Genomic DNA, 25,076 nt, shown 5'->3' with positions numbered 1-25,076 from the left:
ATTAACTCTGAGAAAGTACTAGAATAAATGGGAAATCAAGAATTAAGGGTAGTCCTCGATTAATCATTTTTACAGTGACCGTCATCTCTATCCAAGAAGATGGGCTTAGATAAGGGAGTATTGCTTGGCACTGGCTCCTGTGTTGTTTGTGATAATGAACACAAACCCCATCTGTAAGGACAACATGATGTTTCATTCTGTAGGATTTTTTTCCCTACATTTGAATCAAACATTGATGAAAGCTCTACTGCCAGCAGCTGTTCAGAGACAATTTAATTCCAGCTGTGATAATTCACCGTGTCAGACATTGGCTGTTATATGTTGATACAACAGTTCTCCAGATTTGCATTTTTATCAAAAGGAACAAATGTTTTGAACATTTCAGTACAGATGGTATTTAACCATGTACATACTACTTTAATGTGTTCAAGGTAAACACTGAAAAGCCAGTATCTGTAAAAAGTAATCATGTAAACTCTAAATGATTAATCTGATAATGGTCAGATGGCCTATTTGCAAGTCAGTGTGTTTTTGTTGATGTCACACACAGTTATTTTTATAATCTCAGATAGCTAATGATTTGAGTTACTCTTTTCCTCTGCAGAATGGTTAACTTGTATTTAATGTTATTACCTGTCTTTACAGGTGTTTAATATTTTAGCATTTTCTTGTTTATGTATTATAATTTTATTGTATTGTTTTATTAGGTTATGACATAGTAATATATTAAATTCTAACTTAAAATTAATTTGTCTTTTAATACTATAGGGACATATATAACAAGTAATACAGCTCTTTTCCTTAACAAATATAAAAAATGAAAACCTCCTTAATTTTGACTGCCTGGCATAAGAAATGCTTTATGTTAGAATTTAAGAGGTGATTTTATGTAATGATTTCACTGTACCTCTTTTCTTGAACAAAAAATAAAGCCCAAGTAAATGTTAATGCACTGCATTACAGCCATGTGCCTCATTTCCCAATCACAGCATTAAAAGTAAATTTATTTGTTTTTTTAACATTTTAATGAGTGTAAACTAATTCAGGAAGACTTTAGGTTTGAATGCTGTAAAGTCTAAATTGTGCCTGAAACCAATTCCCTTCACATAGATATTGCCCTGAAGATAACACTACAGGGACTAGGATACTCAGAGTTTAAAATTCACACATTTGCTTTATGTCTTCTGTCTGTGTCATGATTACCCTGACCATTTTTAAAGTACCTTAAATATTTATTGAAATAATATTTCAAGTGTTAATTACAGTGGTAATGAAAACAGCCAAATGCCACATATCAAGAATGAGTGTTTATCCGTATTGTTAATGTGATATGTTAGATTTCATTAAGCAGTAATGGGGTAGCAAATGAGTCACAAATTACAGTTGCATCTGTTACTAGACCACATTAGTGCCAAAATAACGGCAAATGCAGCCATAGGGTTATGTTCATTAGCCAACCATGTTTGTGGCCAATTCATCCCTTTGTTTTGGAAAACTCGGGGACTATAGGAAGAAATTGACATTTTGGGGGGTCATTATTAAGATAAGTAAGAAAATCTAATATTTCATTTCAGCTTTCAAGTGTATTATTATGTTACAAGGTTATGCATATCTTGAATATGCTAAGAACTTGTCCCACCAAAGACTTCCCATAACTTGGGACCTCTATTTTTTGGTGAGATACAAATAATGACACTTGACAGGTTCTGCATTTAAGAATTGTTTTGTTTTGTTTTGTTTTTCCCTTGTTTCTGTTTTCTCTCAAGTGGTTAAGTTATATCATCACTGATAGTTTGAAGAATGATTTTCAGCTCTTCTAGTTCTCTGAACCATGTATATAGCATATTCAAATTATCTTGCACCAATTCATTCTTCCAAACACTATAAATAATAAGTGAACTATATTTTTAACCCTCTGAGCTAGGAATAAAAATTATCAGATTGGCCCCCCCAACCCCTTCACCCCACCAAAAATACATCCTGGACCTTGACAAAAAGAAAAAAAACCCAAGTTCCATTTGAAGAAGGTTGGTTAGCATGGTTGAACAAGGCAGTCCTGACTTTTATCCGATGGCCTTATTTTAAAACTCTGCTCTAAGAAACTAAGAGTAGCAAGGAAGAAAAACCGTAAATTAAGATTTACTAATTAGATCTCGAGAAATAACGCTTGTCCAAGTGAGTGTGCCCTGTCAATGTGGTTTGTATATCTGTGTCACTACAGCTCTCTGTTCATACCATGGAGAGTCTTTAAAAGTTGAAGACTAGTAGAAAATGCTTTGATAAATATATAGTAAAATGTTTGTATAAAGGAAAATAACTCCTCTGACAGTTTAAATAAAAGCACTGGCACCTTTTAATATGAGCTATGGTAATCCTTTTATAAAATGCTATTACAAAACAACCGTTTCCATAGAAGCATTCGTTATACTTGGGAATATACCAGGAACAAAATTAAAAAACCGAAGCAGAATTTTAATATTACTTATTTTATATGTTGTGACAGAAAGTAAATATGTGTAATGTTCACTTCTGGATTAATGTGTGCGTACCACAAAACCGTCAGCATTTTATGAAGCATGTGGATAATGCAAGCAGTTTGCGCTGTTTCACTAACATATCAATAAAGTGGCAATTTGTTATATAGCCAAATCTAATGTTGCCAATGCTCCAGCTAACAACAAAGACAGATGTTGCTAATTAAGTACGCATTAAAAAACTGTTAATACTGATACTCCATTAAAACCATATGATAATGAGACTTAAATCTTTAATCAGAATGATCAGCAAAACCTTATATATGGAAATCTGTGTTTAAGATGTTTTCATTTGAGAAATACGTATTTGGCCTAGATATGTACTGTTTTCATGCAAAGACACACACACCCCCAACTCGCAAAAGGGAAAGGAGATGAACAGAATATGAAGATATCTCTATTTTCTTTCCTTTTAGCAGACTTTCCATACACCAAGCCTTGGGGATGAAGAATTTGAAATCCCACCCATCACACCTCCTCCAGAGTCAGACCCCGCCCTGGGCGTGCCGGATGTACCGCTACCCTTCCAAGGTCTCAGTGATCCATTGCCCTCCCAGGGAAGTGAATTTACGCCCCAATTTCCCCCTCAAAGCCTGGATCTTCCTTCTATTACTATCTCAAGAAACCTCGTGGAGCAAGATGGCGTGCTTCATAGCAGTGGATTGCATATGGTAGGCAACAGATTTATTGCTTGAAGTTGTCTTTATCCTGTGCACGTCTCATGGTAAAGATCCAAGAGCCCAGGTTCTGAAACGTACTCCTATCCGTGTACCTGCAGACATGTGGATTGTTTTGTCTAGGGCCACTGAAACTCAGGAACTGAATGAATCCCTGGCTGAATCCCTAGATGGAAGGGCATTGAGTGGGCTGACAGGCACGTAAAAGAGGAGATGAGTCTTAGCCCAACAAGATCCTTCTGATGATTTAAGAAGTCTGATTCATTGGTTTAGAAACAGCCTATTTTTCCTTGCCTTTGGTTTAACATGGAGTGTGTGCTTGACTTGAAAGTTTGCCTGGGAGATGTTTTAGAAATGGAAGCCCTTATCAGGGGCTTAGGTCTTTTTGCATTTTCTGGTTTACAGCGTAATGTTTATGAAACGTGGTTTGTTCCTACCTCAAATGAAATATCAAACTGTGAGACAGAAAAAAAGGATAAAAAATAATTGCTTATAACCAGCCGAGGAAATTGTAGAGCTGGTTATTGTGTGAAATACACCTAATTATGTTATTTATTGTCATAAACATCGAGTAAGGCACTCCAGAGAGCCAAGATTACTAATGCAATAATTTTGGTTCTGTTTTTCTTAGTGTGCAATTATACTCAGCAATCACCAGAGTAAATCTGCTTAAGTATTTTAAACTCTTCTGCTGGGATTGTTTTTTTCCACCGTGGTATATAATGCATTTGTGTCTTTGTAGGTGAGGCACTAAGCAGACTATTTTAAAACAAGATTAATAGTTTATAGGGCTTAAAAAAAAACTTGGTAAAATGAAACGGATGTGTTGGTATAACAAAAAAAAAGGCAAATCCTATTGCTTGTTTACATATTTCTGTGCACGTTAGGACCATGCCGGTGATGTTTATTGGTTTCATTGTTAATTCCCTAGATAACAACAGATGATTGCAAAATATGTGGTGGATTAGCCGTGCAAAGATCCAGTGTGTTCTCTGAAATATAAGATTACTTTTCCAATAGGATTGCGGCAACATAATTTTCTTTGCCTGTGATCTTTTGTGTTGGAGCTGAACATCAGGGTTTTTATTTTTACTTTTTTTGTCAAAAAAGAATGCAGTGAACAGTCAGGAAATGGTCATTAAGGATTCATAAACATTTCTCACCATCACACATAATTATTTCCTTTGGACTTTCTTACGTTTTTGTCCCTTTGACACTGGAATGGAGGGTTCTGTTCTCTGCTCCTCTATAATCAGCCTTGCAATGTTGTGCCTGGAAAATAATAAAAATGAAAAGGGTGTTTAGTCACCAAGGGAGTTGCCAGGGTTCACCCGTTGTTTGTAGATGCGCAGCGAGGCTCACTTAAGTTGCAGAAATAGTTAAAAGACCATATAATATATGCTAAAATGTGTACTTTATTAAATTGGTAAATATTTATTAATAATACAGGAATCTGCCTTTAAATTAAACATCTGATGAATTACCTTGCCTTAAAGCTATAAAACTGTTATTGCAGCTATCAAAAAGTGTAAAGGAGGCATTTTGACTATGAAATTTCATTTCATGGTCAATTGAATTTACTATATTGGAAAGAACTGAAGATGGAATCATAAAATAATTATGATATTCACATACACTTTAAGAACAATGCTTTCACGGACTAATGTTGGGAGAGAGGACTCAATTTTTAATGCTTCTTTTGTAATGTATTGCTCATCACTAAAGCAGTTGAATTATTTCACTGATTTTTAAAAGTGTAGGGACTTCAGCTAAGTGCCGGTTGTTGTCAGGGTATTTATTTTTACATGGACCTCCTCACATTTATTGGTGCCTTTTTTGAAGTTTTGCTGAACCAGAATGGTACTCTTTTGGCTTGAAATGAACTAATCTTATTGAAAATTCTAGTAGAATTTCACCTTGAAGAAATGTCATGGGATTTTAAATCACAAATGTTGGAAAAAATAAAAGGTACTAGGAGAGAATTATGATGAATACAGTGTGTCGTTGGCTTTGTTCTGTGTACTACCTGACATGTTCACCTATAAACTTGTATTCAGAATCGCCAGAGGCATGGTTAAAAATGGGTTATGTCAAGGTTCTTCTATATCTCCCTCCGGGTACCGAGTTGGCTAGCTACATCATAATATTCCACAGCAGCCTCCTCGGAGATTTCCCTTAGGAAGGTCACCAGAAAAATAATAAATAATACTTTATACATCATGCATTTGCCTTCCCAATGTGCATTGGATATTTCATACCTTATGCAAGGAAGTTTTATTATCCAAATGAATATGACTGTTAAGGATGGCTATGGTGAATTAGCACTATCATATAAGCGGAAAAGCCAGCTTGTTTATGTAGTATTGAACCAGCTTTTCTTCAGAGCTTCATTGGTTTTCCTTTAGAAAGAGTGACAGTTTGTCACATTACTGATTAGCTGCATTATTGTTAGCAACAAGCACAACATGTTTATCTTCCTTAAATTCATGCCATTATATTTAAAAACAGAAAGCATGAACAAAAAGGAAGGGATTAAAGAGAGTCCAATGATTAGCACTCACATTTCGAAATATGCAAATAGTGCCCTAGTATTCAAAAGCGAATTGCTGAAAAATTGAATGTCCATGCATTTGTGACTTCAAAGAACAACCTCGATTTGCTTGTGGTGGATACTTATGTTTTAAAAAAGAATGTGGTTGGCAAGTCAAAATCAATAGTATTTTTCAGTTGAAAATTCCTTACCTCTGAGCATTATTGTCAGTTCAGATGATCATCTGGAAATTATTTTAATCTACAAAAGATTGCGATGCTAAAAATCTGCAACGTGCGCTCCAAAGGTTTCTTTTTTTTTTTTTAACACCTCTCTATAATCTGCCCAGCCTGCTGAGTAGCATTGACATCAGTAGTACATCAATTTCAGAAAGTGGATTATTTTTACTAGACAGCTATTGTGACATATTGGGTCAGTCATAAATGAAAGATATTCATGCAAGCATGCAATACTTGTAATGAAGTCTCACTCTGACCTTCTGTATGATTGATTCTGTAATTTAGTTTTCTCAGGCAGTGCCTGAAATGAAATGAAATCATGTTGAACAAGTTTTGAATACCCACAGTGCACCAGGAGAAGAAAAATCTGCAGCCCTAGAGGCTTGAGAGAGAGCAGCTGAACGATTTATCTCCATGCTATTATAGCCTTTGCCAGCATTCAACATTTCTTTTCTTTTTTTTTTTTTTTTTCTTATTTGGCTTAAGTACTTAATTCTGCAGGTAGCTGTAAATGGGAAAATAAAATGCTGTTCAGATTTAAAATGACAGGACAGGAGTATGTGCAGGGGACTGATAAAATATCTTGAATAGAACTGACCTTTCATGTAGCTGAAAGTTACTGAGGGATTCATCCTCATAATTACCATATAGATTATTTTTATTTCTTTCCTGCAATGAAACATTTCAGAGAGCAGTAGTGCTGATTGAATGAAAATTGAACTTGTTAACATTCTTTTCAGCTTAGCCTGTTGTACATAACAGAAGGTTAGCTTTGATGAATTTCAAAATTCTCTTTGATATCTAAGAAACAGACAGTAAAATAATTGTCTCTGGCCTGATGTTTTGTATGCCCCCCAAAAGAGAATTTATAAAACACACTGATAACTCACCCACTTTTTCTCCCGACACTGTATTTCATGTTTAGAGGACTGATGTTTTTTGTTTGATATGGCTTTGGATTTAATTGTGATAGCACATGTTTATAGAAAAGTCTACACAGGTGCTCTGGTAGTATCGAACCTTGTATTAGAAAATTGAAAAAGATGGATGTAAGGGGAAGTAGATTTGAGTATGGTAGTATCTGTACTTGTTAAGGAAAGATAGGAAAAGAGAAAAGTCTTTTAGAAGACATGCGGGCAGAAAAGAAAACTGTAAGCTTTTAAAATATTCATAAGATTCTTAAGTTGTAATCCAGACAGATACCATCTTTGATCAGAAAACAGGGAATTTATCAAAGTAACACATCTAAAATTACCAGGCTTATTTTAGGTGTTTTTATTTTCATGTGGTCATTAGGTATGGCTCTAATTTTAAAGTTGAATTATTTTTGATTTTATAAAGTGACTTTCATGCCGTTTTTATACTTTAAAAAATCTTACATTAAAAGATATAGCAGACTTTCAATTAATACATCGTTTTAGCAATGTTGCTTAATGTGTTACAGATAAAACAGTTATTTCATGGGTCATTAATGTGTTTAATGCATGGAACGTTCTATTGAAACAAGCCCTTATTATTGTTATGATCATGTTCATTGCCATTGTCAATAGAGGCTGCTGAGATAAATTCTGCAGAATTATTACCGTTTAGTCATTGGGGGACCAGCTATTTTTCATAAAAATTGAATTATTTCAGTAATGCTGATTTTTGACCAAGTTATGTCTAAAAGTATTTTTATTGTAAGTTAACAATAGAAAAGGCATGGCGTATATAAGCAAAACAAAACAAAACAAAAACAAAACAGAACTCATTTTGAATGGAATAGGACCAATTTGTTCAAATTTATTTAAATTATGGAATTGAAACCATCTTAACCTTCAACAGATATTTAGTGAGCACCTACTAGGTTCTATAAAATGTTCTTTAATAATCAGAGACTGATTACACTACCTATAAAATTGTTTGCTTGATATCCAGTGTCTCATGCGTATAATACAAAAATTCACAGAATCTTATTATTTTTTCAAAGATGCTTCTTGTCAGAAGTCAACTTTAATTCAGCCGTTACTATGACATAACTATAGTCTGCCAAAATGCCCAGGCCACAGGCATTTTTATGAGGTGCCCTTCTTTGTAGAAATTCAGAGTCTTGTACCATTCAAAGTTTAAAATAAATGTTCTTTATTCTTAGCCTGTACTTACTGTCCCTGAGCATATGGGTGTTATTGTCTTTAAGGCTGAGGTAACTTTAGGGTCATCTATCAAAGTGGGAGTGTGTTCTGAACTTCTCGAAACCCCATTCGCTATTGTCAAGTGTGAAAACATGATTACTCATTTGAGTGGTAACATTTAAGGGAAAATGTTGTTAGAAAGTTATACTATGGTTTATTTCTCTGTCTCTTGTTTTTAGCACATATATCCTATGATGGAGTACCACTTACAAATCAATGGTTCAGGGATGTGGAGACGCCATTTTACATTCCTGAGATATAGCTCAAGCATTTTTTAGTGGGACAAGCTTTACTCTCTTCCATGACCATGTTGTCTTTTGTTCACAGCACTTGTCTCCATTTGAAATAGTCTCCTTTGATTGTTTATGGCCTTTCCTGTCAGAATATAAGCTCTACCAAGGCAAGAGTCTGGCTGGAACAGTGGCTGGACTGGCGTGTACTAGGCTCTCAATAAATGCTTTATTTGTTGAATATATGAATGAGTGAATGAATGAATGAAAAAGCAATGAAAGCATACTTATTTGTTATTAAGAGCATACCTTGACTACTAAACCAAAAACCGTGGGAAAGGGGTGTTACTAAAGTATGAATAGCTGCAAAAGTGGAATTCTATTATAAAATTTAAACTTAGCACTGAGTAAAATAAGCATGTAGATGATTCTTTGTAAAACAAAGGAGTTATAGGGCACACAAGTAAAATACCATTAGGTGTTTGATGATAAACTCTTGAAAATTTTATTTTGCAGAAAAACTGTTTGAACCAGTTCATACTTTAGGGAAGACTGATATTCAGAAAACTTTCATGTTTAGTTATGTTTGATTATAACCCTGAGAGTAGTTATCAAGTAAAAATGATCTGTTTCAGTGTCGATACTTAGATGAATATGAAGTTTGTGGTAAGGAGGTCTGTAATTATGCATTTGGCGTAACTGTTTGCTTCAGGGTTTGTTGGCATTAAGAATATACTAGTTATGCATAGCTATTGATTGTTGTTCATTTTGGAAATGAAGTTTTAATATCACTGTAGGGTATTACTAAATAATTGAGCATAAAATTATTGGCCCGAATTTCATATTTGCAGTTACTCTATTAATAGTAAGTAATTTTTAATATTGATAATTGTTTAATTACTCCGTTTTCAAGAAATATTGATTAAACAACTGGCACAGTGAAAATGTATTTAGTCACACTCTCTAATATATTTGGGTTATTTGTTTCTTAATTGGATGTTATCCTCTATTATGAAAACCTAACATTGGAGAGTTACAGGACAATATTTAGTTGTAAATGTTGCTGGATGATGGATTAAATATATTTGCATATTAGATTTTTTTAAAATCCTTGTTGATAAAACCAACCCTGATGAAACAGAACCATTATGATAAATAAAATATAGATAAAATAGAATGATGATGTCTAACATTGAAAGTAGAAACTCCATTTGAAAGCTTATGTCTCACTCACATTTGCAAAAGAAACAGAAAACAATACACGAGATTGTGTGAGTTTGCACTAAGCGTGCAGAATTGAGATAAATGCCAGCCAGGCATTGGCGTGGGAAGGAAAGAGGAGTAGTAGGCTTTGAAAAGACATCCTTCAGGAAGTCGCAATTTCTCTGGCCTGAAGAAATGAGTGGAAGAGTTTTGAATATAGAAAGAGTTAGAGTTGTTTTAGCTAAGGAAATACTAGCAATAATAAAGACTGGCTAATAAGTCTTTTACACCTTTCTGTTGTCCTTTTTTTTAAAATAGGCAGGCCCAGTATTCAGGTAGACTCGAATGGCATTAGTTTCTTTTCTTGGTATTTATGTAGCATTTTCTTTATCACAAGTTTATACACGGCTTTTCATGTACGCTAGTGATCTCGTTTCCTTTTTAATATATTATTCAGATTTTAAAAATTATTCAGATTTTAAAAGTTCACTCAAATGATTAAATGTTCAATAATCAGCTGATTTCAGGCAACTTAAAATAGAAAGGCCTGCCAGCAGAAATACCCATTCCTTGGTTTCCTGTTTTAAAAATAAAGACCGAGAGGCTCTTTGATCAGGTGGAGAGAGAAGCAAACCTCAGCTGATCAGCTGCCTGTGCTCCCACCCCCAACATACGCACAGAACATTTAAGGCTTTCCTGGGCACCCTTCTCATTCTTAGAGTGTTTCATGAGGTCCGTATCCTGCCCATCTGAATGACAGAGCTACTGCAAGAATTCATCCTTGGGTGCTCTTCAAAATGGAGGTTGAGGTGTTAGGCCAAACTTGAGTATTTAAACTAAGTCAGATGTGCCCGGTTGATTTAGATGTGCTGCCCATGAGGCATGTTCAACTAATAGCTATGGGAATGAAGAACTAGAGATATACCTAGCCTGTCAGCTTTCAATTGTCTCCCTCTACACTATGAATAAAATCCAGACTTCTGAGGCTGGACTACAAACCCTGGCCCCACACCTCACCAGCCACATCCCCTCACTCTGGCCTTCACCACCCTATCCCTGCCCTGCTTCCTCATGCCCCAGGCCTTTGCACGTGTTCCTCTCTGCCTGGGATGCTCTTCTCTCTTTCCTGGCTTGGTCAGCTCCTACTCTCCTTCTGTCCCCTCCTGGGGAAAGCATTCCCTGATTTCCTCACCTGCCCGCCCTGCGCTTTCCCGGTGAGACAGGCCTCCTTTCCAATTCTCAAGCACGCAGAGCTCTCTGCACCTCAGAGCCTCCACACCTGCTGTTCCCTCTGCCTGGAACATGCTTTCCCTGCCAGTTTCCTGGCTGGCTTCTGCTCATCCTTTTGGTGTCTGCTCAGATATCCTCTTCTCTGAGAGCCCTTTACTGACCTAAGTGAATGATGCCACCCTCCTCCCAATTACCTTTTTTTTTTTTTAAATATAAGTAATTTATTTTCTTCATAGTATTTATCACAATTTGAATCTTGCTTATCTACATGCTTTCTATTTTTCAGGGCAGAACATAGGCTTTGGACACTCCCCATCCCCAAGAATATTATTTCCATTACATTTTCCCAATAATATAGTGGTTCTGAAACTGGGCTGGTGGGGGACGGGTCTAGCCCCTAGGGGCTGTTTGGCACTGTGTAAAGACGTCTTTGCTGTCATAACTGGAGGTACTACCGGCATGTAGTGAGTCGGGGATGCTACTAAACATCCTACAATGCACAGGACAGTCACCCCCCAATAAGGAATTAATGGGTCAAAATGTCAGTACTGCTGAGGTTGAGAAACTCGTGTCAAATACCATCAATTAGAGAACAGGGACATTTTCTCTCAGAATAGAGAATGAGTTTTGCCCAAATGCTCCAGCCAAAAGCTGAGCAACTTAGGAAATGATACAAGTGAACACCACATACAAAATAGAATTGTGAAAGGAGTAGGAAAAGCTAGCAGTGTTCAACTCTTGTTGGAAGTGATAGTGGCAATGGTTACTCTTTTATAACCCACTAGTTGCTTTGCCTTTTCAGTGATTGTTGTTGGTAAATCTTTCAAGACTCAATTTTTTTTTTTTTTATTAAATTCAGTTTTATTGAAATACATTCACACACCATACAATCATCCATGGCACAATCCACTGTCCACAGTATGATAACATAGTTATGCGTTCATCACCACAATCTATCTCTGAACATTTTCCTTACATCAGAAAGAACCAGAACAAGAATAAAAAATAAAAGTGAAAAAAGAACACCCAAATCATCCCCCCATCCCACCCCATTTGTCCTTTAGTTTTTATCCCCATTTTTCTACTCATCCATACACTAGATAAAGGGGGTATGATCCACAAGGTCTTCACAATCACACTGTCACCCCTTGTAATCTACATTATTATATAATTGTCTTCAGGAGTCCAGACTGCTGGGTTGGAGTTTGGTAGTTTCAGGTAAAACCTAAGAGATGTTATCTATATAGTGCATAAGAATGTCCCCCAGAGTGACCTCTCGACTCCATTTGAAATCTCTCAGCCACTGAAACTATTTCGTCTCATTTCGCATCCCCCTTCAAGAGTCAATTTTAAAGAGAGGTAATGATTTACAAGAGCACATTAAATATCTTGCGACTAGATACATGGTTGTACACTTCCTTATTGTGCCACTACTGTTGAGAAATATTTTGAGCTATTTGCAGGAATTTATATGAATTATTCTAGTCCATACATTGTCATGGTAAACTCCATTCCCAGTTATGCTCAGTGAGGCTAATGTTTAAAAGAATCCCATGGTAATTTCCCAGTTTTCAAAAGTACGACCATTGGTGTATGTGGCTTCTCTAGCCTGGCACTTAGTGGTGCTCAGTCAATACTTGTAAACTGAGCTGACATCTTCCTCTCTCTAAGTGGGAATCCAAAGATCAAAGGAAGCATCTTTTAAAAGTGACTTTTTTAATGGAAATGATTGGAGCTGTTAAGGATCCTGGGGTTCCCTAAGGCAGCTGTTAATAATTGGTATCCCTAAAGAATTCGAATCTCTAAAGAGATACTTTGAGCATTAATCTTCTTATACTATAATCCTGTGCATAGAAGTTATTGTTGGAGAAATGTGGAGCAAGGTAAATGTTAGCACACTTTGGTGCATAGATTATGGGGTTCAGAGTTTACCTGAAATATCCTAGAAGTCCTTGGCACATTGACATGTGGATCTGAAGGCTGTGGAAGGCTCTAGATTATTTCAAGGCGATCCCACCACCATCAGTATTCTTCAGGACTGGTTTTCACACTGTCCCCATTGCCACAGAACCCTATTTTTTTTAAGTGAAATTTAAGAAGAATCTCAGTTTATAAAACAAATGAAAGTGGAATTGATTTTGTTGAAGGGTGATGGTGGTGGCAGACGGTCGGGCCCATTCATCTCTCTCTCTCTCTTTGCTAATATCTGCCTCTGCTTTTAAAGCACCAGGGCTGGAACACAGTTTTTCCATGGAGGAATCACCAGCTGGCTGGGTGGCCTGGGAACTCACTTGTAGCTGTCTAAGAATGGGTGTAATAATAGTATCAACTTAAGAAAGGTATTAAGAGGGAGGTAAGAAGACCTGTTTCTGGCCTTCTGTTTGACACTAAGAGCCATCTGAAATGCTGAAGGTGATGGGTGAGTTAATCAAGCATTTGTACATGCTGATTTTCATGGGCGTTGGAGCAAAGAGAGCAAAGTAACTCCTCTGTTAATGAGAAAGCTGCATAAATCAGATTATCATATTCCACGGCCATACTAAGGTAGCCAGTTCATTATTGTACAGTCAAAATTAAAATACTTAATTTAAATGCACTCTGGAAGTTGCCTGTAAATACTTTTAAAACATCTAGATTTAAATAAGTCTGAAAGGGCTTTTAAAAAGCTTTCTGAGAGACGTTTTATGCCAGGTAAAATGAAGAATAAGATAAATAGCCTAATTGCTAATGGTTGAGGGGTGGGTTTGGCATAGGGCAAGCAATGATTGAAGGTGGAATAGTAAATAGGAAGCTCATACTTTTGAGGAGAAATGTGTACATGCGGTGATACAATGCCAGTAAAAAAAAAAATCAGGTCAAACTGATAGCATAAAAACCACTTGTGTATTAGAAGTCTGCAGAAGTACGCCTGCCAATAGAATACAGTATTTTAGGAACATCGGAAGCGAGTGTTGTCACAGAAACATTGGAAGAGTGAGATTGCTCTGATATGTGTGATACATTTCTCCAGTGATTCCACAGCAATTTAATAATTCAGAAATTACTGAGAAATAGGAAAGAAATCTGAGCAATTTGCTATAGGCTTTTTGTTTTTTTCTTTACCACTCATGTATATTCTTTTTAGTTTTTCCTGACTGAGGCGTTTTAGTTTTTGTTTGTTTCGTTTTGTGTTCTGATCACAGGCTCATCCAAATAGTGCACAGATTAAGTGGAGAAAGTTAAGACTCTCCCCTAATCTTACCACTTTTAATGTAATCATAGTTAACAGTTTGGATACACTTTTTTGTTGTTGTTGTTAAGCAAAAAAGGGCTGTACTCTGCAATTATTTTTCAACGTGTTTTTTAACTCACTGTATCTTAGATATCACTCTAGGTCAGTGGTTCTCAGCTGGAAGTGCGTTTGCCCCTCCCCAACCCCCCAGGACATTTAGCAATGTCTGAAGACATTTTAGAATGTCGTGACTAGGAGTGGGAAGTTGCTATTGGCATCTAGTAGGCAGAAACCAGAGAAGTTGCTAAATACCCTATGATGCACAGGACAGCCCCCAAAACAAAGAATGATCTGGTCCAAAATGTCAACATTTGACATTTTGTTGAGAAATCCTACTCAAGGTCAATATAGACAAATTAATTCAGTATTTTTAAAAGCTTCATATTAAATGGTAATCAAAACCACAGTGACATAGCATTTCACACGCACTAGCATGGACACTATTTCAAAAAAACAGAAAACTCCAAGTGTTGGTGAGGTTGTGGAGAAACAAGAACACTAATTTTCTGCTGATGGGAATGGAGAATGGTGCAGCCACTGGGGAAGACAGTTTGTTGGTTCCTTAGGAAGCTAAGTATAGAATTACCATATGATCCAGCAACCCCACTTCTAGGTGTATACCCAGAAGAACTGAAATTAGGGACTCGAATAAATATTTGTACTCCTGTGTTCATTGCGACATTATTCACAATTGTCAAAGGATTGAAGCAACCCAAGTGCCCATCAACTGATGAATGGATAAACAAATGTGGTATATACCTACAATGGAATATTATTCAGCCATAAAAAGGATGAAGTCCTGATGCATGTGACAACGTGGATGAACCTTGAGGACATTATGTTGAATGAAATAAGGCAGACACAAATGGACAAATATTGTATAATCTCACTGATATGAACTAATTATAATAAGCAAACTCATGGAGTTAGAATCTAGAATATAGGCTACTGAGAGATAGATTGGGGTTAGAGAATGGGGAGTTGATGCTTAATTTGTACAGAATTTCTGTTTAGGTTGATAGTAAGGTTTGGAAATGGATAGTGGGGATAGCATATTATTGGGAGTGTAATCAACATCACTGAACTATAGAGTTGAGTGGGCTTAAAAGGGGAAACTTTAGGATGTATATGTTACTAGAATAAAAATTAAAAGATAGAACATGGGACTGTACAACACAGTGATCCTATTGTAGACGACGGACTATAGTTAATAGTACAAGTATAAGAATGTTCTTTCATGAATTATAACAAATGTGCAATACTAATACAAGGTGTTAATTATAGGGTGGTATATGGGAAAAATATACCTAATGTAAATTATGGATGATAGATAACAGTATGATTTTAAAAATCTTTCATCAATTGTAACAAAGGTAACTACTGTTAAAAAAAAAATACAGTTATTAAAAAGTACTGCCATCAATTGTAACAAATTTTCCACACCAATGCAAGCTGTTGGTGGTGAGGTGGTATATGGGAATCCTGTATTTTATACATAATTGTTTTGTAAACCCACAACTTCTGTAATTAAAAATTCAAAAGCTTCATACTACTTTGAGGTCTGGATAGATCATAATTTATTCAACTAGTTGCCTATGATAAATACAGCATCTTATTTAGTGGTATTTATATATTTAATATTAATTAAATATGCCCCAATTTAGTTGTTTACAATTCATTCTGTTTTCTTTAAAGACCAAAAAATAAGCCTTCTCAAAAAAAGCACAAAAGAGGAACAGTTAAGAATTCGCAGGCTTGTGTATAAAATTAGATTCTGGGTCATTGTGAGTCAAGAGAATTTGGTTTCAGTAAAATCACAGACTCATTCTAAATGACAAGCCTTAAAGCAAGTCATTTCAAAAACATGTCTTCATTTTTTGATTCTTTGGGAGTAAAAAAAAAAAAAAAAAGAAAAAGAAGAAGAAAAAGCAACAGCTCTAAAGCCTTTTATAGACTCCCCCAAACAGAGAAAGCTACTTTGGAAGTAACTGCAATACTTGGCAGAGAAAGCTGATTCTGAATATTTCTACCTTCTCTTTATACATATTTTTAAAAATCCATTAGTACATTAAATCATGGTGTTCTTGAACAAAAGAAAACAAATCAGGTTTGAGATGAAAAAAGTGATATCCATCTAAAAGATGTTGAATGACTTCCAGATGCCGTTGACAGTATAATTCAGAATCAGGACGACCCTCTGGTTAACCACAGAGGATTTTGCAGAAAGGGTGCCCTAAAGCAAACAGATGTTTGCGCTGGGAACCCAAAGCTCTCTGTTTCTCTGGCCCATCCTCCCTGCATTTCATATGCATTCCTGGAAAGTTGAAACCAAGAACTGATTCTCCTTCTCTCACAGAGCTGGATAAAGGGTGGTGGAACCAGAACTCTGTGTGGGAAGGATGGCAAACCAATGGGTGCACTCAAAAGGGTTGGGCCTCTGTTGCAACCCTTTCCCTGCCACCAATTTCCTCAAGAAGAAGGAAGAGTTGGAAGTTGACCTTTGGGTTTTATGCTTCTGACCCGTCAACTGATATCTAATAGAGACCATCATCCTGCTGTAAGTTACATGGACCAAAGTTGCAACTGGTCAGACCTATCTAAGGAGCTGCTATCCTGATAAGTTCATTGGTCTTTGGGAAAACTTAACACCGTTTCCCTCTCGTGGTTGCCTTTGTAGGACCAGAACCACACACAGGTTTCCCAGTACCGTCAGGACCCCTCTTTGATCATGAGGACCATCGTCCACATGACAGATGCCGCTCGCTCTGGGATCATGCCGCCTGCCCAGCTCACCACCATCAATCAGTCTCAGCTCAGTGCCCAGTTGGGGCTGAATTTGGGAGGTGCCAGTATGCCCCACACATCTCCTTCACCTCCAGCAAGCAAATCGGCAACTCCCTCCCCTTCCAGCTCCATCAACGAAGAGGATGCTGACGAATCCAACAGAGTAAGTTTAATACACACACCTGTTAACTGCTTTAGTATGTCACCTACCAGAGAATTTGAGATCCCACCATGCTCATGTCTTTGAATTTCATTCATAGTATTACTTTCCTTTTCTTCAAGAATTTGGAGTAGAATTTAAACTTATGATGGTTTCGTATTCTTTTCACTTTTCTACTTTTTTTTTAATTTTCAGTGGGACATGTAGTGAACTGGAAATTGGGAGATCTGGCTCTTCCAACTAGTTAGAAGGCAACTTGCCCAACTCTTCCAAGCCTAACTTTCCTAACCTGCAGAAGAGAGGGCTTACCCTAGACTTCTCAGAAATTCTGAACTGCTCTGATTCTAATTTAACATCCATGGGGTTAAGTTTCATTCAGATAGTAAGCTGAACTGCTGGCATATTCAACAGCACCTTCAGTGGTATTTTTCACTGAGTGAGTTCTAATAGTTTTACAGTTTGACTTTTGTCATGCAAAGTGTATATTAGTCACAAATACATGATTTGAAATAAAAATTTAGTTGCAGGTAGTACTTATAGTTTCTGAATGCCTAGACTAATTTTAATGAAGGAGCACTGTAACAATCTATGATTTCTCATCATGCATCCATTAATGATATGTTGTAAACCTACTCTGTGCTTGCCACCTTACTTGGTTCTGGTGATATAAAGATTTATAAGCAAATTACTGCCCTTGGGATACCCCACTGGGAAAGATAGCAATGTTTAAAACTAGCCCCAGATGTGATTAGTGGTATAATTGATGTTTCTGGTGTGCTGAGATTATAATCGATTCTGCTGGGAGAGTGATTGGAGGAAGGTTTTATTGAGAAGGTGATATTTGGATTAGGTCTAAAAGGATGCATAAAATTTTGTGGGGCAGAAGAGAGAGGCAGGGATTCTCATCGAGGGGACAATGAGGAGCAATAGAAGGATATGTCAGTGTATGGGTTTGATATGGGGAGAGGAAAAAAATAGGAATGGAGGAAAGAAATGACTTGTGGTGTTTCTTCTGTTGGTAGTTCAGAGCTGATTAATTATTTGTGTAGAGGAATGACATAAGCAGATTTATGCTTTAGAAAGACAACTTTGGCCATATATAGGATTCATTACAAAGAGAGACCAAAGGAAAGAAAACCAATTAGAAGACCCTTTCATTATGAACTGTTGCATTCAGCAAATGAAGGGACAGACAGGAGAAGACAGATTAGAGAGATTTCAGAGGGAGAATCATTAAGATTTGGTGACCTATTGGAATTTGGAGAAGTAAACAATAGCTTGGGTTTTAGTTTGGGGGGCATGGATATCAGTAACTGATGTGATAAAGCCAGGAAGAGTGGAAAGTGTGTGTATGTTTTCCCCCCAAGGGGAAACGAGAGTTTGGCATGGGATGGGTTGAATTTGAGGGGTGTACAGTTGGATATTTGAGTCTGGAATTCAGCTTATTGGAGCTGGAACTTTGTATTTGGGGACCAACAGCATATGGACGTGAAGATATGGAAGTAATCAAGATTTCTCCAAATGCGTCAGGAGCAAGTCAAGGCCAGAGCCCTGAACTTCATTTATTTTTAAGTAGCAAATGGATAAAGAAGAGCTAAAGAAGACTGAGGATGATGAGGAGAAGAGGAGGGGGTTAGAGTAATGTAGAAACCAAAGGGCTTTCAAAACAGAGGGTTTGGTCCATGGTATCAAATTAGCACTTCATTGGGCACAGGGTTGATAAATGAATTAACAATCTATTCTCATACTCAGAGTGGTGAAGTGAGACATGATTAAAGAAACCTGAGGGATGTGAGTACCAGAAGTGAGAACAGCTAAGTTACAACCTGTCCTTACATATTCAAATAGATTGCTTTCATTTCACTCCCATTTCCATTGATCTTAGTACTTACCTCTGTACCAAACTGAAATTGTCGTGTCTGGAGAGAACCTTTTATGCTCCTAGCTTTCTCCATTTTCAGCGAGGGTCTAGGAGTCAAATTTGTTATCTTTTCAGCAACTCTTTTAGTTTCCTAGGCTGCTCAAGCCAATACCATGAAATGGGTTGGAGTAAACAATGGGAATGGATTATCTTATGGTTTTGAGGCTAAAAGAAAGTCCAAATCAAGGCATCATCAAAGTGATGCTTTCTCCACGGAGACTGTGTTGTTCTGGGCTGGCTGCAGCGATCCTTGGCTCTTAGCTCATCACATGGGAAGGCACATGGCAGTGTCTTCTGGCCTCTCCCTTCTCGTCCAGCCTCTCCCTTCCGTTGATTTCAGCTTCTGGCTACTTCCTCTGTGGCTTTCTGGCTCTGTCTGAATTTCACTCCACTTATAAAGGACTCCAGTAATCGAATTAAGACCCATCCTGATTGATCTGGGTCACACCTTGGCTGAAGTAGCTTTGTCAGAAGGTCCTACTTACAATGGGTCCACACTCACAGGAATGGATTTAAAAACGTGTTTTTCTGGGGTTACATACAGCTTCAAACCACCCCAGTGGCGTAGCTGAGAAAGGAAGATCAGAATCGTCATTGATTTATATCTCTTTTGGGTGAGGACATTTCTCCACTCTTCCCAAACCTTTTAAGTCAACTACACAAAAGTTTCTCCTTAAGAGTAGGAATTCTGAGCTTTAATTTAAACTGCGGGGTTCATCATCTCTGGTTCATTCTTTAAATGTAATGATGATTAGGGCAAGTCATATTTATCCAAAAAAGAGCTATTAAAGGTTGTCAACATTTGAATATTGTTTTGCAGAGAATGAAATTGGACTCATATTCTCATTTGGAATAAATCTGTGCTGACAATTACTTTCATCTTGTCATTGTTCAGGGTGTGGTTGGCACTAACGGTGCCAAATATGCTTCAAGGAAAAGAGTATAGTTGTTTGACTGAATTAGAAATAAATATATTTGTATATATAAGCAGATCCATATGTACTTACTAATATAGAACTATATTAGTATATAATGTATGAATAAATATGTATATATATAGTTATTTGTCTTGTTATGAAGCAGTATTTTTCTTTGAAGGAAAACTTGGCTCCAATTTAAGCTCACAGCCTAGCTCCAACTGAAAGGCATTTGACTTCCTCGCAAGTTCAGAGTCACTAACTGGAAGTAAATCAGTCTCACTTATTCTGAGAATTTAGGAAAAAAGACTATCGGGTCTACAGAATTACTGAATTGATTGTGAGAGTTATGAAAAATAGCATATTTTGAGGCAAGTAAGGTGTGGCTTACCACCATGTGAAACATATAAACTGCATAAAGTGTGGATGTTGTTAATCACTCAAAAAGTGCCAGAGGAGGTACTTGGAAGCAGGCAGTGGCTCTTTCTTTCTCTTTCTTTCTTTCTTTTCTTTTTTTCTTTCTTTTTAAAGGCAGTGGTTTCTTAACACCTTGAGGGTTCAGAGCTCTTAAAGAAAAGTTTCCTATTATTGTCTTCTTGAAGAATTTTAGTAATTAGATTATGTTTCAAATGATCCTCACTCAGAAAGTAATGATACTCTCAGAATATCTGAATTAGGATTCAAGACTGAAGGCTATTAAAAGCCAATCTGGTAGTAACTTTGATCTGTCTCAGTTGATCTTGCCCAAGGCTGGCTTTTAAAAGAGATTTTGTCAAACACCTCAAGATCCTTGATGGCGTTAGCTGCAAAATTATCTTCAGTATGGTAATTCTGTAATCAAACAAGACTGATAAATTATTTCTTCTGATATAAGTATATTATATGATTGGTGAAGTTAGATGATGGTAACAGGTGAATTTGGAGTGCAGTGACTATAAATTGGGGAAGTTATACTCATCATTTCAGTGGTTTTGATTTCACAAAGTTCATATTGTGAGTATCTGGGGGTGTTCTCAGGGGCCAGGATTATATACCGTATATACTAGGGGACTTTAGCCTTAGTGATTTTAAGTATCAACTATCGTTCTTTTATAGGTTTTTAAATTTATGAAGAGTGTCAGTTTCCCTTCTATCTTTAGTTAAAGTAGATTTGACATTTTTATATTTCTTGTTATCGTATTTTTTTATTAATAATTTAGAAAGTAAAAATGACCTTTTCTTTACTGTGCAAATTTAAGGATCGTAGCTACTTTCCATGTGTTTCAAGAGACCCATTAGCAAAGTAACATTCTGGTGAAACTGAAAATGAGTCTCAAAAAGTCAGTTCAGACCAGTCATACATATGGCATGTGACTATGGCAGGGACCTCATTTAAATGATCTGAATATGATCAACATCATGAATATTATTTAGCTTTTACTTCTAAAACCTCTGGAAGATGTAAAATATTTTGTTTCTGTGTACATTTATAGCATGGCATATGTATATATAGAGAGCATCGCCTGGTACAGAATGTCCTGTTTTTCATTACTCATAATTGCTATTTAGAGCATATGTTGTGAATGTATTGAAGATGCTTCTGGGTCTCATTAATCAATGTTCTAAATGCTAATCTCTGCTGCCCAGTTAATTCTAAGCAAGTTTACCCCTCCCCCGCCTTTAGGTAGTGATTCGTCTGTGGATGATGTTTAACAAACCTTAAAAGAACAATTGTGGACCTAAGTAAGTCTTGCTGCATTCTATACAAGTACATTCTAGGCAGTGAATTTTCTTCCTGCTTTTCAGGCCATTGGAGAGAAAAGAGCTGCTCCAGATTCTGGCAAGAAGCCCAAGACTCCAAAGAAAAAGAAAAAGAAAGATCCCAATGAGCCACAGAAGCCAGTGTCAGCATATGCCCTGTTTTTCAGAGACACACAGGCTGCAATTAAAGGTCAAAACCCCAATGCAACCTTTGGAGAGGTCTCAAAAATCGTTGCATCTATGTGGGACAGCCTTGGAGAAGAACAAAAGCAGGTAGGGCAGGTTCCTTTACGGCGATATATAAAAAAATAACCAGAATATTCCTTGTACCTTTTCTGCATGAACACTTTCTGTTAACATGACTTTCTCTTATGAAAGCCTTTCTGCTTTGCATGAAAGCCTACTATGGGATTAAAAAAAACAAACAAATAAACATAAATATAAACAACTCTCCATCTACTCCATGTCTGTATAGATTTCTCCATCAGCTTAAGGGTGAATGTGCAGAACCCATTCAGAATAGGGTTGGACGATATCCAGGCAGTGTCCTGCAAGCATCAACTTTTGATGATAAGCTTTTCATTTTAAATAATGTGGAATTTTTTCCTTTGTTCAGAAGGAGCACTACAAAGGGATTAGGTCCATCCCGCTTGCCTTTTCATTGATCATCTTTCTGAACCTTTGTGATATCCTGGTGGGTTTCCAAACTTTGAAGCCGCCTCTGCATGTCTCATTATTGTCACCAGGCATTTGAAATATTTTATTCCAAGTTCATTTTAAAGCTCCGCAGTATAAGGGGTATTCAGAGATTAGCCATGCTGGTGGGAGATGCTTCCTTAGGGGTTTAGTCTCCTCTCCTTCCCCATGCAACTCCTGCACACAAATGGAGAGGAGAATGGGTCCCTTGGGGGTCGATCCTCCCTTGCTCCTTGCATGAAACTCCAATTACCATTACTAGGAGGTAAGGACAGAAGAATAGACCCCTATTAGTGATGAAATAGAATAATTGTTTCAGGAATGAAGAGCAGGAAGCCCTTGATTTTTCTATACAAATCATGACCTCATTCCTACTGGCTGGTTTCATTGGGATGGTGCAATTATAGAATTTTACTATTTATCTGCAGTGAGCTTAGAATGCTCTTCTATCCCAGAAATGGAATTCTAAGGGACTGGCATACTGCTGCAGCTAACTTTTAAACTGGAGAGAAAGGGAGTTGTACTTTGGTCTGACACCCAGCCTTCAGATCACACTGTTAAGAAAAGGAAGCCCAAATCATGTTGAAAATGCTGGGTTTTATTTAAGTATCTCGTTGGTCTCACTAATGGAAACCTCATATCTTTTGCTATTTCTACTTATTGCCCCCCCCCAAAAAAAAACAAAAGGAAACAAAAGTATGTTCCCTAGTTTTTCTCTTCTTTCTTCAAGGATGCTACCTGTTTGTTTATTGCCTTTTCAGTCTCTATTTTGATACAATTTAGACATATGTGAGACAGAAAGAAGACATTGTTGGAAAAACTAGTTACTTTCTGTAGTTTAAACTATTTTTAACACATTTTATTCTTCTTGCTACCTTATTGACTGCCTTGGAATGAAGCTCTTTGCCCATGTTACTCTTGAGGAGCCTAGGCTGTAATCTGAAAATCTTTTCTCATTTGCAATAGTAAACATCAATATTGCGCTGAGAATTTATGTGCTAAACGTAGTGTTAACTGTGGTCTTTCCATAGGTGTATAAAAGGAAAACGGAAGCTGCCAAAAAAGAATACCTGAAGGCCCTGGCTGCATACAGGGCGAGCCTGGTTTCTAAGGTAAGGGTGGTCAGTCTAGAAATCACTACAGTGTTGACATGGTCTCAGAGCATGGAAAACATAAACGCAGCTCCCCTTAGAGTTGATTAGAAAAAGCATCTTGAACAACTCTTAAATTTACTTGTCTCCCATTAGAGGTTACTGGAATGAAGGTTTGAGAAATATGGGTTGGTTTAGACTGCTGAATCTAAATAATTATTTCCAAAAGATTCACTGGTCTCTATATGTGTGTGTGTTCAGGTATTTAGATAAATTTTAAGGAGCTCCCTATTCGTTCTTTTTGCCAGGGACTGAGATCTGGGTTAAAGTCCTCTTTTTAAACTGGCAAGTACATTTGTTAGGCATTTTTGGACATCATAATCATAAATTCTCCAGTGGTTACTTTATTGTAATTGGGGATGTTGCATTTTTGACCAAGCATTCCACATTGTATAAATAAATAAACCTCATGATTATTTAAAATGAAATTATGCACCAAGTGCTAAAATAAAAGGCATATGTATGCATTATACATAGAGTATTCAATGGATCACAATGTATTACAGAATGCTCCAGCATCCCAGAGCAAAAGCCACTTGATTATTATTACCTTGATCCAAAAGGAACATGAGCTATTACACATTATGTTATTTTATCATTTAATTAACTTTGCCTTTTGCTTTCCTAGAATTTAGAAAGACTTTGGGGAGGATAGTTTGAACTAATAGGGTTTTTTGTTCTTGATACTTTTCCATGGCAAGCATTTCCTTGTCCTTGTTACTGTCTCTAGTACCACCCAGGGCCTCGGAGCATGGTAGATGTTACTGGAAAAGCCCTTTGAAGAGGATTTCCCCCCTTTATTTCTCTTCATCACCTGAGTTGTTTCTTCTGTCCATCAAAACCTTCATTTGTCAGCTGCTCAGAATCAGGTGTACAAAAACCTTCATATGCCTTGTTGACGGCTCTCAGAACACTTCTTGCTTCACTAGAAAGGGAAAACATTTACCAGGTTAATAGCAAAACCTTCTTCCAAAAATCTGGAAGACACGCTGGAAGCTATATCAAGTCTGTACTTGGATTTGGACATTGACAGAAAACAGCTGAGATTGTGGGCTACAGACTTGGAGAATTGAGGTATCTAGCTGCTTGTTAATTAGATGGAGTGAAGTGAAGAGAATTAACAGTGTGCATGTATTTCTTCAGTAGATCATTCATTCATCTACCCAGAAGCAGGCGTAGTTGGTCCTGGTGCGTTAGAGCTTGAATAATGGACCATGCATGGATGTAGGCCAAGAGCCGTTGTATTCAAGAGGCAATTGGGAAATAGCAGCCAGGACTGGGCTCCTCAAGTCCGAGAATGTCCTGGGAGGGATAACTTAAAAGTTGTACATTAGTTACCTGAATCAGGATTTGGAATTCTTTTACAGTGGAGCTCAATGAATCAAAAAGAAAAAGTAGGGCAGAGTTTAACAAGAATAAAGCTGAAATGCTATTTTTTCCAATTAAGTAAGTGCAGGATGAGAGGATCCTAAATTGATATTCAGAGACCTGTCAGGCAACAGAAATAGTCCTTGTGGACTAAATTTAGAATAATTTCAAGGCTGAGTCCAAAGTGTGAAATAGTTGCAAATATGGTGAGCTCACAGGAGACAGCCATCTACTTGTACATTGTGATGATTAAG

The 25,076-nt window shown here is 37.0% G+C and overlaps 1 protein-coding gene across 4 annotated transcripts in view; it reads left to right on the top strand.

The window, feature by feature from the left end:
• The window catches only part of TOX3 (TOX high mobility group box family member 3), a 105,183-nt gene that overhangs the window by 74,652 nt on the left and 5,455 nt on the right, over nt 1-25,076 (top strand). For 3 of the 4 annotated variants that reach the window (XM_037816344.1, XM_037816342.1, XM_037816345.1), the window contains exons 3-6: nt 2,951-3,205; nt 16,763-17,032; nt 21,653-21,880; nt 23,335-23,415. In XM_037816344.1, the coding sequence (XP_037672272.1) occupies nt 2,951-3,205; nt 16,763-17,032; nt 21,653-21,880; nt 23,335-23,415 (834 nt within the window). The remainder of the gene's footprint in view (nt 1-2,950; nt 3,206-16,762; nt 17,033-21,652; nt 21,881-23,334; nt 23,416-25,076) is intronic. The other variant, XM_037816343.1, reaches the window with a different exon arrangement.

This window comes from Choloepus didactylus, chromosome 22, assembly GCF_015220235.1.
Source record: "Choloepus didactylus isolate mChoDid1 chromosome 22, mChoDid1.pri, whole genome shotgun sequence".
In the NCBI taxonomy this organism is placed as follows: domain Eukaryota; kingdom Metazoa; phylum Chordata; class Mammalia; order Pilosa; family Megalonychidae; genus Choloepus; species Choloepus didactylus.
The sequence above is the reverse complement of the archived record's forward strand: the minus strand, read 5'-3'. Positions and strand labels throughout refer to the sequence as shown.